The 16,809-nt window shown below is 43.8% G+C and overlaps 1 protein-coding gene across 4 annotated transcripts in view; it reads left to right on the top strand.

The window, feature by feature from the left end:
* Positions 1 to 10,739, top strand: part of ADAMTSL3 (ADAMTS like 3) — a 793,440-nt gene extending 782,701 nt beyond the window's left edge. For all 4 annotated transcript variants that reach the window (XM_077263637.1, XM_077263634.1, XM_077263636.1 and 1 more), the window contains exons 30-31: positions 6,844 to 7,058; positions 7,454 to 10,739. In XM_077263637.1, coding sequence (XP_077119752.1) covers positions 6,844 to 7,058; positions 7,454 to 7,563 — 325 coding nt within the window. In that variant the 3' untranslated portion in view covers positions 7,564 to 10,739. The remainder of the gene's footprint in view (positions 1 to 6,843; positions 7,059 to 7,453) is intronic.
* Positions 10,740 to 16,809: the final 6,070 nt, after the last annotated feature.

The raw sequence follows: 16,809 nt of genomic DNA, 5'->3' as shown, positions 1-16,809 counted from the left end.
TGCCAGGCATTGAACTGAAGGTCCAGGGAGCTAATATAGCAACACCCCTGACCTAACGACCCAGGTGAGCATACAAGGGATGAATGACATACCCAGAGTCAAATCACTAGTAGCCACTAGAGGGAGCCAAAAGGTAAATTCACAACAGTACCCCCCCTTAGTGAGGGGTCACCGAACCCTCACCAAGACCACCAGGGCGATCAGGATGAGCGGCATGAAAGGCACGAACTAAATCGGCCGCATGCACATCAGAGGCGACCACCCAGGAATTATCCTCCTGACCATAGCCCTTCCACTTGACCAGGTACTGAAGCCTCCGCCTGGAGAGACGAGAATCTAAGATCTTCTCCACCACGTACTCCAACTCGCCCTCAACCAACACCGGAGCAGGAGGCTCAGCAGAAGGAACCACAGGCACAACGTACCGCCGCAACAAGGACCTATGAAATACGTTGTGGATGGCAAACGATACCGGAAGATCCAGGCGAAAGGATACAGGATTAATGATTTCCAATATCTTGTAAGGACCAATGAAGCGAGGCTTAAATTTGGGAGAGGAGACCTTCATAGGAACAAATCGAGAAGACAGCCATACCAAATCCCCAACGCGAAGTCGGGGACCCACACCGCGGCGGCGGTTGGCAAAACGCTGAGCCTTCTCCTGTGACAACTTCAAGTTGTCCACCACATGCCCCCAGATCCGCTGCAACCTATCCACCACGGAATCCACCCCAGGACAGTCAGAAGGCTCCACATGTCCCGAGGAAAAACGAGGATGGAAACCAGAGTTGCAGAAAAATGGCGAAACCAAGGTGGCGGAACTAGCCCGATTATTAAGGGCAAATTCAGCCAATGGCAAGAAGGTCACCCAATCATCCTGATCAGAAGAGACAAAACACCTCAAATAAGCCTCCAGAGTCTGATTAGTTTGCTCCGTTTGTCCGTTAGTCTGGGGATGGAAAGCGGATGAAAACGACAACTCAATGCCCATCCTACCACAAAAGGATCGCCAGAACCTGGAAACAAACTGGGATCCTCTGTCCGACACAATATTCTCAGGAATGCCATGCAAACGAACCACGTTCTGGAAGAACACAGGAACCAGATCAGAAGAAGAGGGCAGCTTAGGCAAAGGAACCAAATGGACCATCTTGGAGAAACGATCACATATCACCCAGATGACAGACATGCCCTGAGACACCGGAAGATCAGAAATGAAATCCATAGAGATGTGTGTCCAAGGTCTCTTCGGGACAGGCAAGGGCAAGAGCAACCCGCTGGCACGAGAGCAGCAAGGCTTAGCTCGAGCACAAGTACCACAGGACTGTACAAATGACCGCACATCCCTTGACAAGGAAGGCCACCAAAAGGACCTGGCCACCAGATCTCTGGTGCCAAAAATTCCCGGGTGCCCTGCCAACACCGAGGAATGAACCTCGGAAATGACTCTGCTGGTCCATCTAGCAGGCACAAACAATCTGTCAGGTGGACAAGAGTCAGGCCTACCAGCCTGAAATCTCTGCAACACACGTCGCAGATCTGGAGAAATAGCAGACACGATAACTCCTTCCTTAAGAATACCCACAGGTTCAGCGACTCCAGGAGCATCAGGCACAAAGCTCCTAGACAGAGCGTCGGCCTTCACATTCTTAGACCCTGGTAAATACGAGACCACAAAGTCAAAACGGGAGAAAAACAATGACCAGCGGGCCTGTCTAGGATTCAGGCGTTTAGCAGACTCGAGATACATCAGATTTTTGTGATCAGTCAAGACCACCACACGATGCTTAGCACCCTCGAGCCAATGACGCCACTCCTCAAATGCCCACTTCATGGCCAACAACTCCCGATTGCCCACATCATAATTTCGCTCTGCCGGCGAAAACTTCCTAGAGAAAAAGGCACAAGGTCTCATAGTAGAGCAACCAGGGCCTCTCTGTGACAAAACGGCCCCTGCCCCAATCTCCGAAGCATCCACCTCAACCTGAAAAGGAAGTGAGATGTCAGGCTGGCACAAAACAGGCGCCGAAGTAAACCGGCGTTTTAACTCCTGGAAAGCCTCCACGGCAGCAGGAGCCCAGTTAGCTACATCAGAGCCTTTCTTGGTCATATCCGTCAGCGGTTTAACAACGCTAGAGAAATTTGCGATAAAACGACGGTAAAAGTTAGCAAAACCCAAGAACTTCTGAAGACTCTTAACTGACGAGGGTTGAGTCCAATCATGAATAGCTCGGACCTTGACTGGATCCATCTCCACAGCAGAAGGGGAAAAAATGAACCCCAAAAAGGGAACCTTCTGTACACCAAAGAGACACTTTGAGCCTTTTACAAACAAAGAATTTTCACGCAGAATCTCAAAAACCATCCTGACCTGCTCCACATGCGAGTCCCAATCATCAGAAAAAAACAGAATATCATCCAGATAAACAATCAAAAATTTATCCAGATACTTCCGGAAAATGTCATGCATGAAGGACTGAAAAACTGAAGGTGCATTAGAGAGACCGAATGGCATCACCAAGTACTCAAAATGACCTTCGGGCGTATTGAATGCGGTTTTCCATTCATCGCCCTGCCTAATGCGCACAAGGTTGTACGCACCACGAAGGTCTATCTTGGTGAACCACTTGGCACCTTTAATCCGGGCAAACAAATCTGACAACAGCGGCAAAGGATACTGAAATTTGACAGTGATCTTATTTAAAAGCCGATAGTCAATACAAGGCCTCAAAGATCCGTCCTTTTTGGCCACAAAAAAGAATCCCGCACCAAGAGGGGAAGAAGAAGGACGGATATGCCCCTTCTCAAGAGACTCCTTGATATATGAACGCATCGCGGTATGTTCAGGTACCGACAGATTAAACAGTCTCCCCTTAGGAAACTTACTGCCAGGAATCAAATCTATTGCACAGTCACATTCCCTATGAGGAGGCAGTGCACTGGACTTAGACTCGCTGAAGACATCCTGATAATCAGACAAATACGCCGGAACTTCCGAAGGCGTAGAAGAAGCAATAGACAAGGGCAGGGAATCTCCATGAATTCCATGGCAGCCCCAATTTGACACTGACATAGCCTTCCAGTCCAAGACTGGATTATGGGTCTGTAACCATGGCAAACCCAAAACAACCAAATCATGCATTTTATGCAGAACAAGAAAACGTATTACCTCCCGATGTTCGGGAGTCATGCACATGGTAACCTGTGTCCAAAACTGCGGTTTATTTTTTGCCAATGGCGTAGAATCAATACCCCTAAGAGGGATAGGATTTTCCAATGGCTCAAGAACAAATCCGCAGCGCTTGGCAAATGACAGATCCATAAGGCTCAGAGCAGCACCTGAGTCCACAAACGCCATGACAGGATACGATGACAGTGAGCAAATCAAAGTTACAGATAGAATAAATTTAGGTTGCAAATTACCAATGGCGACCGGACTAACAACCTTAGTAAGACGTTTAGAGCATGCTGAGATAACATGTGTAGAATCACCACAATAGTAACACAAGCCATTCTGGCGTCTATGAATTTTCCGCTCATTTCTAGTCAGGATTCTATCACATTGCATTAAATCAGGTGTCTGTTCAGACAACACCATGAGGGAATTAGCGGTTTTGCGCTCCCGCAACCGCCGGTCGATTTGAATAGCCAGGGCCATAGAATCATTCAGACCTGTGGGAATGGGAAAACCCACCATCACATTCTTAATGGCTTCAGAAAGGCCATTTCTAAAATTAGCAGCCAATGCACACTCGTTCCAATGGGTCAGCACGGACCATTTCCGAAATTTTTGGCAATACACTTCAGCCTCGTCCTGGCCCTGAGACATAGCCAGCAAGGCCTTTTCTGCCTGAATCTCAAGATTGGGTTCCTCATAAAGCAAACCGAGCGCCAGAAAAAACGCATCAATATCAGCCAATGCCGGATCTCCTGGCGCCAGCGAGAAGGCCCAATCCTGAGGGTCGCCCCGTAAAAAAGAAATAACAATTTTTACTTGCTGAGCGGAGTCTCCAGATGAACAGGGTTTCAGGGACAAAAACAATTTACAATTATTCCTGAAATTTCTAAATTTAAATCGGTCTCCGGAAAACGGTTCAGGAATCGGTATCTTAGGTTCTGACATAGGACTTCTGAAAACATAATCTTGTATGCCCTGCACACGAGCAGCAAGCTGGTCCACACTTGTAATCAAGGTCTGGACATTCATGTCTGCAGCAAACACAAGCCACTCAGAGGTAAAGGGGAAAAGAAAAAAAAATGAGAGAGAGAAAAAAAAACTCAGAACTTTCTTTCTTATAATCCCGCTTCTGCAATGCATTTAACATTTAATACTGGCCTGGCAAACTGTTATGACCCCAATGGCGAGGGTCTCAGAGAAACAAGTAAGTCTGCGACGTACAAAAATCCAGCTCATAGGGCAGTGGTAACTGGGTTGACCATATATCTACTCCTAACGCCAACATTAGCAGTAGCCGGGGAACATGCCTACGTTGGTCGCTAGATGTCTCGCGCCAGCCGGAGGACTAACTACCCCTAGAAGAGGAAAACAAAGACCTCTCTTGCCTCCAGAGAATAGACCCCAAAAGTAGGATAGTAGCCCCCCACAAATAATAACGGTGAGGTAAGAGGAAATGACAAACACAGAGATGAACTAGATTTTAGCAAAGAGAGGCCCACTCACTAATAGCAGAATGTAATAAGATAACTTATATGGTCAACAAAAACCCTATCAAAATCCACACTGGAGATTCAAGAACCCCCGAACCGTCTAACGGCCCGGGGGGAGAACACCAGCCACCCTAGAGCTTCCAGCAAGGTCAGGAAACAGATTATATACAAGCTGGACAAAAATGCAAACAAAAACAAATAGCAAAAAGCAAGAAAGCAGACTTAGCTTAATCAAACAGGAACCAGGATCAGTAGACAAGAGCACTACAGATTAGCTCTGATATCAACGTTGCCAGGCATTGAACTGAAGGTCCAGGGAGCTAATATAGCAACACCCCTGACCTAACGACCCAGGTGAGCATACAAGGGATGAATGACATACCCAGAGTCAAATCACTAGTAGCCACTAGAGGGAGCCAAAAGGTAAATTCACAACAGTTACCCTTGGTAAAATGAAACAAATTGGATCTGAAGTAAAAATTTTGTGAAAAAAAAGTTGAATGTTCAATTTTTTTTAAACATTCCAAAAATTCCTGTGAAGCACCTGAAGGGTTAATAAACTTTTTGAATATGGTTTTGAGTATCTGGAGGGGTGCAGTTTTTAGAATGGTGTCACTTTTGGGCATTTTCTGTCATATACACCTCTCAAAGGCACTTCAAGTGTGAGGTGGTCTGTAAAAAAAATGGTTTTGCAAATTTTGTTGCAAAAATGAGAAATCGCTGGTCAACTTTTAACCCTTATAACTCTCTAACAAAAAAAAATTATGTTTCCAAAATTGTGCTGATGTAAAGCAGACATGTGGGAAATGTTGTTTATTAACTATATTATGAGATATAACTCTCTAATTTAAGGGCATTAAAAACTAAAAGTTTGAAAATTGCTAAGTTTTACCACTATCATGAAGTACAATATGTCACGAGAAAACAATGTCAGAATCACCAGGATCCGTTGAAGCGTTTTAGAGTTATGACCTCATAAAGTGACAGTGGTCAGAATTCTAAAAATTGGCCGTGTCACTTAGGTGAAAACAGGCTTTGGGGTGAAGGGGTTAATGGAACGTGCCTCCTGAGTGTCAGCCATCCCACCTGAGCGAGTATAACCCCTACACCCTTCACACGATTACACAGTGATAATTATCCATGTACTGTGACATCACTGTGTGCAATAACCCCTTCACATGATTACACAGTGATAATTATCCATGTACTGTAACATCACTGTGTGCAATAACTCCTTCATATGACTACACAGTGATAATTATCCATGTACTGTGACATCACTGTGTGCAATAACCTCTTCACATGATTACAGTGATAATTATCCATGCACTGTGACATCACTGTGTACAATAACCCCTTTACATGATTACACAGTGATAATTATCCATGTACTGTGACATCACTGTGTGCAATAACCCCTTCATATGACTACATAGTGATAATTATCCATGTACTGTGACATCACTGTGTCAATAACCCCTTCACATGATTACACAGTGATAATTATCCATGTACTGTGACATCACTGTGTGCAATAACCCCTTCACATGATTACACAGTGATAATTATCCATGTACTGTGACATCACTGTGTGCAATAACCCTTGTCTATTACTACATAGTGATAATTATCCATGCACAGTCATCTGTCAGCGACTTATCTAAGTGCATAAAAGGATTGGGTGGGTGGATCTATTTGTCAGGAGGCCTCCATACTAATTAGATGGCTAGGTGATCCTGTCACAATCAGTGGGTTCAGAGGACTTTGATTTATTCCTGTACACGGACATCACAGTGTGCTTTTTCAGAGCGTTATGGTATGAGGTGCTGGTATTTGAGGTGGGCCACTTAGTCTTCTGCCACGTCAGTGGATACTAGAAAGATAAATTGCCTGTAGGTTTGGGGGTCCCTGTTACAGAACTTGTATCAGGGCGCAGGATATTCCAGCTAGAGTACCTCTCTGATGCTGAGCTCGAGGTGATTTATTGTCTAAGCACAGATCAGTAACACAGATTGTAATCCGATTATCACTGTGGTGGTAAAATGAAACAACACTGCTCAAAAAGAGGTAGACCTGCCATTAAACACTCATTTTGAGTTGTCTGCATTAGGCTTTGGAATTCATGTGAGAATTTCATCTTGAGGGAACGACTTTGTGTTATGCTTTAATCCCCAGGCCAGCTTCCAGAAGGAACTGTTCTTCAGAGATGTGCGATGTGTACTGGAGGACAGGCCCCTGGAGACCATGCACAGCCGCCTGTGGAAATGGCTTTCAGTCTCGGAAAGTAGACTGTGTACATAGGAAGAACGGCAAAGTCTTGGCTGATCAATACTGTGTGTGGAAACGGAGGCCCTCAACTTGGCAGCACTGCAATATTACATCCTGTGGAAGTATGCAAATATTTGGCTTTTACAATTACTGACAATTATGTTAAAAATAAAATCTCCTGAACAGATGTGTGTAATTGCCGATACAGAGCGCTGCTCATAACAAGACCTTCATTCATTTCCAGCGTTTCTGTAACCTGGAGGCAGCCATTGTGTTGACTGAACAAATATTAACTGTCCGTTTATTAGGAAGCAAGGAGGTGGATAAAATATGAGGCACATTGTGGTTCACACCTCATTTGTATTATTGGATTGTAGCTACTTTCTTAGCAATGTAGATTTAAAAAATGGCTGCCATTTCTTCCTGTAGGCTATGAGTACGCTTTATCGTGATGCTATGTGCTACATGTGTACTTTTATACCAGGTTTCTGTTTTAATAAGATCTTTTATTTTACAGAGGGAGAATGCAAGGACACAACTCACTACTGTACATTTGTAAAACAGCTTAAGCTTTGCTTAGTAGATCTCTACAAACAAAGGTGTTGTGAATCCTGTAACGGAGCATAACTTCTCCGGAAAACCGTTCTCTGCGGTAAACAGAAGCCATGGGAAGGATCCTCTGACATTTGTATAAAGGTTGTACATTTAGGTTTCCTGCGTAGAGTTTAAGGACTATTCAATGGACCTCCTCGAACTGATAATAAACTCCTGGGTCATAAAAATGGACGGGGCTTCACAGCCAGTGTTAGATACTCTCAGATGTCTCCTGTGTCAGTATAAGACCTTACACTTAGTGTGTGTGACAAGTCAGAACTGAGTACAACACCTGTCCTATAGATACAATGGTCTATATAACTTCTAGTTGGGTTTATCTTTTCCAAGGATCCGCTTAGTCATGGGTTTATTAATATATGCAAGATGGGTATGGTTAAAAGAGTTATTTGACGCTACATCAAAGGTTTATTTGATGGAGAGAATTTGTTATAGCAGATCATATATAGAGGAATAAAGTGCCATCAGCTACAAAACCGGAATGTGAAGGCTTCGACCATTCATGGCCGTAAACATGCAGAGATTAGAGGCCGATACTCAGGGTGGCATTTACTAAGCACCGGTATTCTGGCAGGTAATCCAATGACCAGCCATGTGCTTCATCAACATTCAGCTTAGTAAGAGCGACCACATCCTGAAACATTTCTGTACAATACTCATAATGAAAAAAAAATCATTGCCCATACAATACGTATGAGTGATTATTCTCATGCTATAAGAGTTTAGAAAACATATTGTCCAGCTTTAATAAGATCATGTAATGCTTTTGGGCAAGGTGTTCACTCATTAGTAGGTATACGGCCCTGCCTCCCATTCAACATCCTTTACTACCTGTATAGCAGATCCAATATGTCACCATAAGCAATGTATACTATTGCATCACTACAGATAACATACATACTGTAGTGTACCTATATGTGAGCGTGTTTGTGTGTATGTATGTAAATATAGCAGCAGCAGTATTAATTTTATAAGATGGTGTCATATACCAGAACGGTAGTCTATATAGAACAGTGATAGTATATTCAGCTCAATACATTGACTTACAACAAGCCTTCCCCAATGTTACATGGCGGAGGCCAGAACCAAGATGTCAGACTGTCAGAAAATGAAATCCACCTCTTTCTGTAGATGATCACCCTGCAACCCAAAACAGCTAAGCCAGGAGCCTGTAACAGTATGTCACCTCGATGGCTGAAATTTGCATAATTTCATAAGTTGCTTTAATGAGAATAATGTCGTTTTCAGCCATATTTCATCCTTAGAGGTCAACTGCTAACAGAATAAAACTAGTCTGTATAAATAAACCCATTCATTTTTGCTTTATCATCTGGGATTTTTGGATATAAATAATAATTCATTTAACTTTTTCAATCCCAGGGCTAATGTGCTAGGAAAGATATGTACATTGTTGGCTGACTATACAACCTGCATATACATTTAGCAATTAATATTGTCAATTGAAATGTACATTCACTGCAAATGTAGGGTTCAAATTATTTCTTTAATAGTGAGATTTGACTAGATTTGACTAAAGTAGACTGAGGCAATCTACAAGTGGGTAGTCTGGTTATGAAAACCCCATTATAAAAATCAATATTAGGACATTCTGAGTAAACATGAGTCTCTTTCCTCTACGGGTCTCCTTCCTCCACGAGTCTCCTTCCTCCACGAGTCTCCTTCCTCCACGAGTCTCCTTCCTCCACGAGTCTCCTTCCACCACGAGTCTACTTCCTCCACGAGTCTCCTTCCACCACGAGTCTCCTTCCTCCACGAGTCTCCTTCCTCCACGAGTCTCCTTCCTTCACGAGACTCATTCCACCACGAGTCTCCTTCCTCCACGAGTCTCCTTCCTCCACAAGTCTCCTACCACCACAAGTCTCCTTGATCCATGAGTCTCCTTCCACCACAAGTCTCCTTCCTCCATGAGTCTCCTTCCTCCAGGGTCTTCTCCTATTAGTCAGTATGAAGAATGGTTGCAAAGAATGTTTCATGCATTTTAAGGACCAAACACATCTGCTCATTAGACAGATATCCCTTAGGAGTGAAATGGTTCAATACTCCCCTGGTGGCCCCGTAGGATGGTTGAACTCTCTCTGCTGATTTTCTCCCATATACTGTATATTTTAGCAGTTTCCTTTTGATCAGTTTAGAGTTATTGGGATCCATTCTCAGATGTCTAATATCCATATGTGACTATTAGTCTCTAAGGAATCTTGTGAGGGCTTTCCTGTGCTGGGAGCTGCAAGTGCGTGACTGCAAGTATGTGATTTACATACATGGTCATGTGCCGGTTAGATTAGCAGTGCCAATGCAAGTGTATTGAGCGAGGCCGGACACAGTCTAGTCGGGAGTGTGGCCAGGAGTATGCATATCGCATACTTGTAGTCACATGACCATCATGAGCACACAATGAGCACAATGTGAGGATTCACAAGTCTGCAGACACATACAGTAACTGCAGACTTGTAGCCTAAGCTCAACTACTTTAATCCAACTCCGCCACTTTCCTAAATAAATAAATGATATACATGTTGTTTTAGGGTCGCCCAAATCTAAGACACAAATTCTTAGAATTACATAGCGTAGCACATCGTGTCAGTGTTTTAATGCAGTCTTGAAAATCTTATGAAACCTCTATAATTTCTGAACTATAAGTTCTAGCATTGTCTTTTTACTGACATGTTTATTTTTTTGCCAGATAAGTTTTGTATTATACTTAAAGGGGATGTCCAGTCACAACATATTGATGACCTATCCTTGATATAGATCATCAGTATAAGATTGGTATGGGTCTGACACCCAGCACTATCACTGATCAGCTGTTACAAGCTCCGATGGTGGCTTTATGGAGCATTTTCAATGGAGCTAGAAAGTTCAACAACATTCAATGTGTAGTGGCCACTGCTGGGTACTGCAGAACAGCTCCTGCGCTTTGCAGCTCTGTTCAAAGTGTTTACATTTAACCACTGTGGAAGTGTTGCATCCTTGATAATTGATATAGATAGTACAGGAGGCTGGACAACTTCTTTAAAGTCCTTTCTTGCTGCCTGTTTCTATTTTGGAATATGTTAGATTTAATGGCCATTTAAAGGGAACCTGTCACCCCCACAGGCGTTTGTAACTAACAGAGCCATCTTGTGCAGCACTAATGCTGCATTCTGACAAGGTGGCTCTTTTAGTTATGCTCCCTGCACACGCTGGAATAAACACTTATAAAATGTGCCCCCTCATACCGTGAAATCGCCAGGGAGGCGGGACTTTCCTTCCTAATCAGACGCAGCGCAGCCGTCGTTCATACCCCCTTGGCGCCGGGCGCCGCCTCTTCACCACTGTTTGAATCTGTCCTGGAGCCTGCTCCTAATAGCCGTGGCATGCGATTAGGGATCAGCTGACGTCGCACAGTCTGAAGAAGGCGGAGGGAGATGAGTGAGAGGTGAAGATATGCACTGCGCATGCCCATGAATCCCAGCCCCGCAGTGTGCATAAATCAGAAGACATTGCGGGGCAGGATCTTGGGCAGCACGGCTGCACAGGCGCAGTCAGCCTGGCATCAAATGATGTCAGAAGACGGGCAGCGCTAACTGCGCATTCCCAAGGGATAACATAACAGCGCAGGCTCCGGGACAGATTCAAACAATGCTGAGGAGGCGGCGCTCGGCGCCAAGGGGGTATAAATGACGGCTGTGCTGCGTCTAATTAGGGGGGAAAGACCCGCCTCCCTGGCGAATTCACGGTATGAGGGGGCTCATTTTATAAGTGTTTATTTCAGCGTGTGCAGGCATCATAACTAAAAGAGTCACCTTGTCAGAATGCAGCATTAGTGCTGCACAAGGTGGCTCTTTTAGTTACAAACGCCTGAGGGGGGTGACAGGTTCCCTTTAATCCTATCTGTTTACTGCAGGTTTTTACTGTTGCCACATTTAAATGAAAGACGTTGTCTAGAAAATAGCTGTACTCCAAAAGGCAAAAAATATAAGAAAAAACAATAAGATAACCAATGCTCCTTTAAGCTGCCATCCATGTCCCTTCCAGTCTCTTGACTGCTGCCAATCACTTCTAAGACCATCGATTGACTGCAGTGGTCACATACCTTGATGCCACATGGTGAATTGTCCAAAAATAAACACAGGTGGGGACGAGAGCAGTGGAAATGGTTCAACAGTGGTGACTTAATGAAGCCAGTATCGGTTATTATATTACTTTTTTTACACATTCCCTCCCTTTTGATAAATAAATATTCTGATATTCTAAGAATTCTAATATTGCTTTAACCTGTCAGGCCAGGATATAGTTATGAGGGTATCTGCAATGGGAGGTGACATATTGAAATGCTTCTGTATGCCCTATATACAGCATATACAAACACCATATTTCTTGGAGAGACCCAGTCATGTATTCCAGCCATGTATCAAAGTTACGACTGTTTTACCATCCCCCCAGAGCAGTCACTCTGACCCTACCTGGTCTTTTCTGGACTCATCCCAAGTTACCGTAGACATTTTCCAAAACTTTTATTTTTACTTGTCAATCAAACCACTTTCCGATGCAAACATTCTTCATTCTGGCCGGTATCACTGAATGTTAGACAGAACTACTGTATACAAGTATTCCAGTCCAGTCGTCTTGTTAATCAATAATGGGTCTTGATTGTTACTAGAGATTTATAAATTAAGAAATAAAGTTTGTAAAATACATTTTGTACATATTTATGGTCTGATTTCAAGTGCAATATTTTGTTCTGTACAGTGTTTAATAAAGATTTTGGGACATATATTTTCTTATTACCAAATCATTTCTTATGTTTCCTCTTTGTATTTAACAATAAAGTACGACAACTTACAGCACTTCTTGTTGGCTGTGACAAATGTGTCTTTAGTGTATGCATGCAATATGGAAGCACAGATGCTAGAGTTCTTATTATTAGAAGTTGACATTCCTAAAAAACTTGTTAATCTTATAAGGAAAATGAAAAATGCTTTGTCTCATGAACAGATTACAGTATTTTGGCAATAAAATATACTTCTTATCCTGATGCTGAGGATTTTTTTTTATTTCCAAAAGACTTTCCTGCTCCATCCACAGATACTGTGTTTGTTTGAGAAGCTTTTTAAGTGAAGTGATGATGATGATGATGATGATGATGATGATGATGATGAAAAAACAGCAATTAACACGGCAGTAATGCAAGAGTCCATATAAAAATAACCCACAAGGTTATTAGTACTGTCAGGCTAAAAATATTGCTTGGAGATAATTGCAATAGTACAACTATTACTTTGAATTGTATTTCGTTCATAAGAACATATGGTTAATGAATGTGGAATATGACACACAACTTAAAAGGAATGTCAGAAACTTTTACCTCCACCATTACATCATTAATATGATTGGGTAATCCTCTAAAACAGGGGTCTCAAACTCGGCTGGGTATATGGGCCGCATAGAAAATCATGAATTTGGGGGGCTGCATTCTTTGAAGGACAAAGTGACATTTTTAGTTATACCATTTTTTTCTATACCCCTTTTGAACAATTTTGACATATTTTTTAATTTTTTTTAGATCTTGGGTCATTATGGATGTTGTGATAACAAATGTGCACTCATGTTGTATTTATGTCCCCATATTGTAGATATGTCCCCATATCCAGGTCCTCATATTGTAGTTATGTCTCCATCCAGGTCCCCATATTGTAGATATGTCCCCATCCAGGTGGTTCTCATATTGTAGTCATGCCCTCATATCCAGGTCCCCATATTGTAGTCATGTCCCCATCCAGGTCCTCATATTGTAGTTATGTCCCTAGGTTTTAGAAGAGGAAAATAGAAAAAAAGTAAAAAAAAAAATGTGGTCAATTCTGTACTAACATCACCCATCCTGGTATATATATGTCCCCAATCCAGGTATGCATGGCCCCCTCATCCCTATCCTGGTATGCATGGCGCCCGTCCTCATCCTGGTATGCATGGCCCCCCATCCCTATCCTGGTATGCATTGTCCCCTCATCCCTATCCTGGTGTGCATGGCCCCCTCATCCCTATCCCGGTATGCATGGCCTCCTCATCCCTATCCTGGTGTGCATGGCCATCTCATCCCTATCCTGGTATCCATAGCCCCCTTATCCCTATCCTGGTATTCATGAACGCCTCATTCCCATCCTGGTATGCATGGCCTCCTCATCCCTATCCTGGTATGCATGGCTCCAATCAGAAAAACATGAAAAAAAACATAAATCATTCTACTTACCTTCCCTGCCCCCCCACATCATCTTGTTCTGATGCCAGCAGCTGATAATAATAATAATAATTTTTATTTATATAGCGCCAACATATTCCGCAGCACTTTACAATTAAGCAGGGACATGTACAGACAATAAATTCAATACAAGATAAGACAATTTAAACAGTGACATTAGGAGTGAGGTCCCTGCTCGCAAGCTTACAATCTACAAGGAAATGGGGGGACACAATAGGTGAAAAGTGCTTGTTATTTCACGTCTGGCAATTATAATAGGGATTTTCATATAAAGCTGCATGATCCGGTCATCAGCCCGTGTGTTTAAGTGCAATAGTCAAGTATCAAGTGCAGTTATCATGTGCATGGAGGGTGTGGAGACAGATGAATAGTAGGGTTCAGATTCAGAATAATATTTGGAAGGAGGGAACAGGGCAAAGTTAGTTTACTGAGTAGTTGATGTGGTAGGCTTGTTTGAAGAGATGGGTTTTTAAAGCTCGCTTGAATAGGTCGGGGCTAGGTATCAGCCTGATCGTCTGGGGAAGTGCATTCCAGAGAGCTGGCGCAGCACGAGAGAAGTCTTGGAGACGGAGGTGCAATGTTCGGATTACGGGGGATGCTAGTCTTAGGTCATTTGTAGAACGGAGGGCACATGTAGGGCGATAGACAGAGATGCGAGAGGAGATATAAGGCGGTGCAGAACTGTGGAGAGCTTTGTGGGTGAGAGAGATGAGTTTATACTGGACCCTGTAGCAAATGGGTAGCCAGTGTAATGACTGGCACAAGATGGAGGCATCGGTGAAGCGGCTGGACAGAAATACGACCCTGGCTGCCACGTTCAAGATGGATTGGAGAGGAGAAAGTTTGGTAAAAGGGAGACCGATCAGAAGAGAGTTGCAGTAGTCCAGACGGGAATGAATAAGAGCGGCAGTAAGAGTCTTAGCAATTTCAAAGGTGAGAAAAAGTCAGATTCTGGAGATGTTTTTAAGATGCAGGTGACAAGAGCGAGTGAGTGATCGGATATAGGAAGTAAAGGAAAGTTCGGTGTCGAATATGACCCCAAGACAGCGGGCATGCTGCTTGGGAGTTATGGTTGATCCCTCCAGGGTAATTTCGATGTAGGGTAGAGTGAGGTTAGTAGAAGGGAGAAACACAAGAAGTTTTGGAGAGATTTAGTTTCAGATAGAGGGAGGACATGATGTTAGAGACAGCATACAGACAATCCTTGGTATTTTGAATTAGGGTAGGGGTGATGTCAGGGGAAGAAGGGTATAATTGGGTGTCGTCAGCATAGAGATGGTACTGGAACCCAAATCTGCTGATTGTTCATCTAATAGGGGCAGTGTACAGAGAGAAGAGGAGCGGGCCTAGGACTGAGCCCTGCGGAACCCCGATAGTAAGGGGACGAGGAGAGGAATAGGAGCCGGCAAAAGATACAGTGAAGGAGCGGTCAGAGAGGTAGGAGGAGAACCAGGTGAGGGCTGTGTCCTTGAGGCCTATAGAGCGGAGCATAGAGAGGATGAGCTGATCCACAGTGTCGAATACTGCAGAGAGATCTAGGAGAATCAGCAGGGAACAATGACCTTTGGATTTTGCTGTTATTAGATCATTAGAGACTTTAGTGAGGGCTGTTTCAGTGGAGTGTAAAGAGCGGAAACCAGATTATAAGGGGTCGAGAAGAGAGTTATCCAAGAGATAGTGGATTAGACGGGAGTGGACCAAGCGCTCCAGGAGTTTAGAGATGAAGGAAAGGTTAGAGACAGGTCTGTAGTTAGCAGTGCAGTTCTGGTCCAGGGATGGCTTTTTAAGTAAAGGGGTTATGATGGCATGTTTAAATAAGGAGGCAAAGATACCTGAAGAAAGAGAGAGGTTAAATATTTTAGTCAGGTGAGTGGTGACCACTGGTGAGAGAGACTGCATGAGATGTGAAGGAAGGGGTCACTGTTGCAGGTGGTAGGCCGAACAGAAGCGAGGAGCTTGGAAACTTCTTCTGAAGCAGGCTCAAAGATGTCTAGTGAGCTTGAGGTGCGGCAGGGCAGGGGATCCAGGCACTGAGGAGATTGGGCTGAGATATCCTGATGGATGTGGTTGATTTTTTATAGGAAATAAGTGACCAGATCCTCACCGCTGAGGTTGGTGATGGGGACCTGTACTTTAGGTTTTAGGAGGGAGTTTAAGGTTTCAAAAAGTCGTTTTGGGTTGTTGGATAGTGAGGTGATGAGTGTGGTGAAGTAGGATTGTTTGGCCAGATGAAGGGCAGAGTTATAGGTTTTGAGCATGAACTTATATTGGATGAAGTCTTCTGCTAAGAGAGATTTTCTCCACTGCCACTTAGCACACCTTGAGCAATGCTGAAGAAAGCGTGTTTCCATAATGTGCCAGGGCTGCCGTTGTCTGTGTCGGGTCTTTCTGCATCTAGAAGGTGCTGCTTCATCTAGGGCATTCTTCAGTGTATTATTGAAGTGTGACAATGCTAAGTCTGGACAGGAGAGGGAGGAGGTGGGGGCTAAAGATGTGTGGAGATTGTCCATAAGCTGCTGGGTATTAATGGTACGTGTATTCCGATAAGTGTGGTAGGAGGGGGGGTCCCGGATGAGCAGACAATTCTTGACAGAGAAGGAAAGAAGGTTGTGGTCCGAGAGCGGGAGAGGGGAGTTAGTAAAGTCGTGCAGCGAGCCGGGACGGGAGAAAACCAGGTCCAGAGTATTCCTGTCCTCATGCATAGGAGAATTAGTAAACTGTGAGAGGCCGAATGAACAAGTTAGAGTAAGAAGATGAGAGGCAGATTGGGAGAGGGGATCATTGATGGGGATGTTAAAGTCTCCCATGATGAGGGCGGGGATGTCACAGGATAGGAAGTAAGTAAGCCAGGTAGCAAAGTGGTCTAGAAACTGGCGGGAGGAGCCAGGAGGGCGATAAATAACCGCCACTCGCAAGGACAAGAGCTTAAAGAGTCTGACGGCGTGGACTTCAAAGGAAGGAAATGTAAGTGAGGGAACCGGGGGGATGACCTGGAAAGCACATTG

This window comes from Ranitomeya variabilis, chromosome 5 (assembly GCF_051348905.1).
Source record: "Ranitomeya variabilis isolate aRanVar5 chromosome 5, aRanVar5.hap1, whole genome shotgun sequence".
Classification (NCBI taxonomy): domain Eukaryota; kingdom Metazoa; phylum Chordata; class Amphibia; order Anura; family Dendrobatidae; genus Ranitomeya; species Ranitomeya variabilis.
The sequence above is the reverse complement of the archived record's forward strand: the minus strand, read 5'-3'. Positions and strand labels throughout refer to the sequence as shown.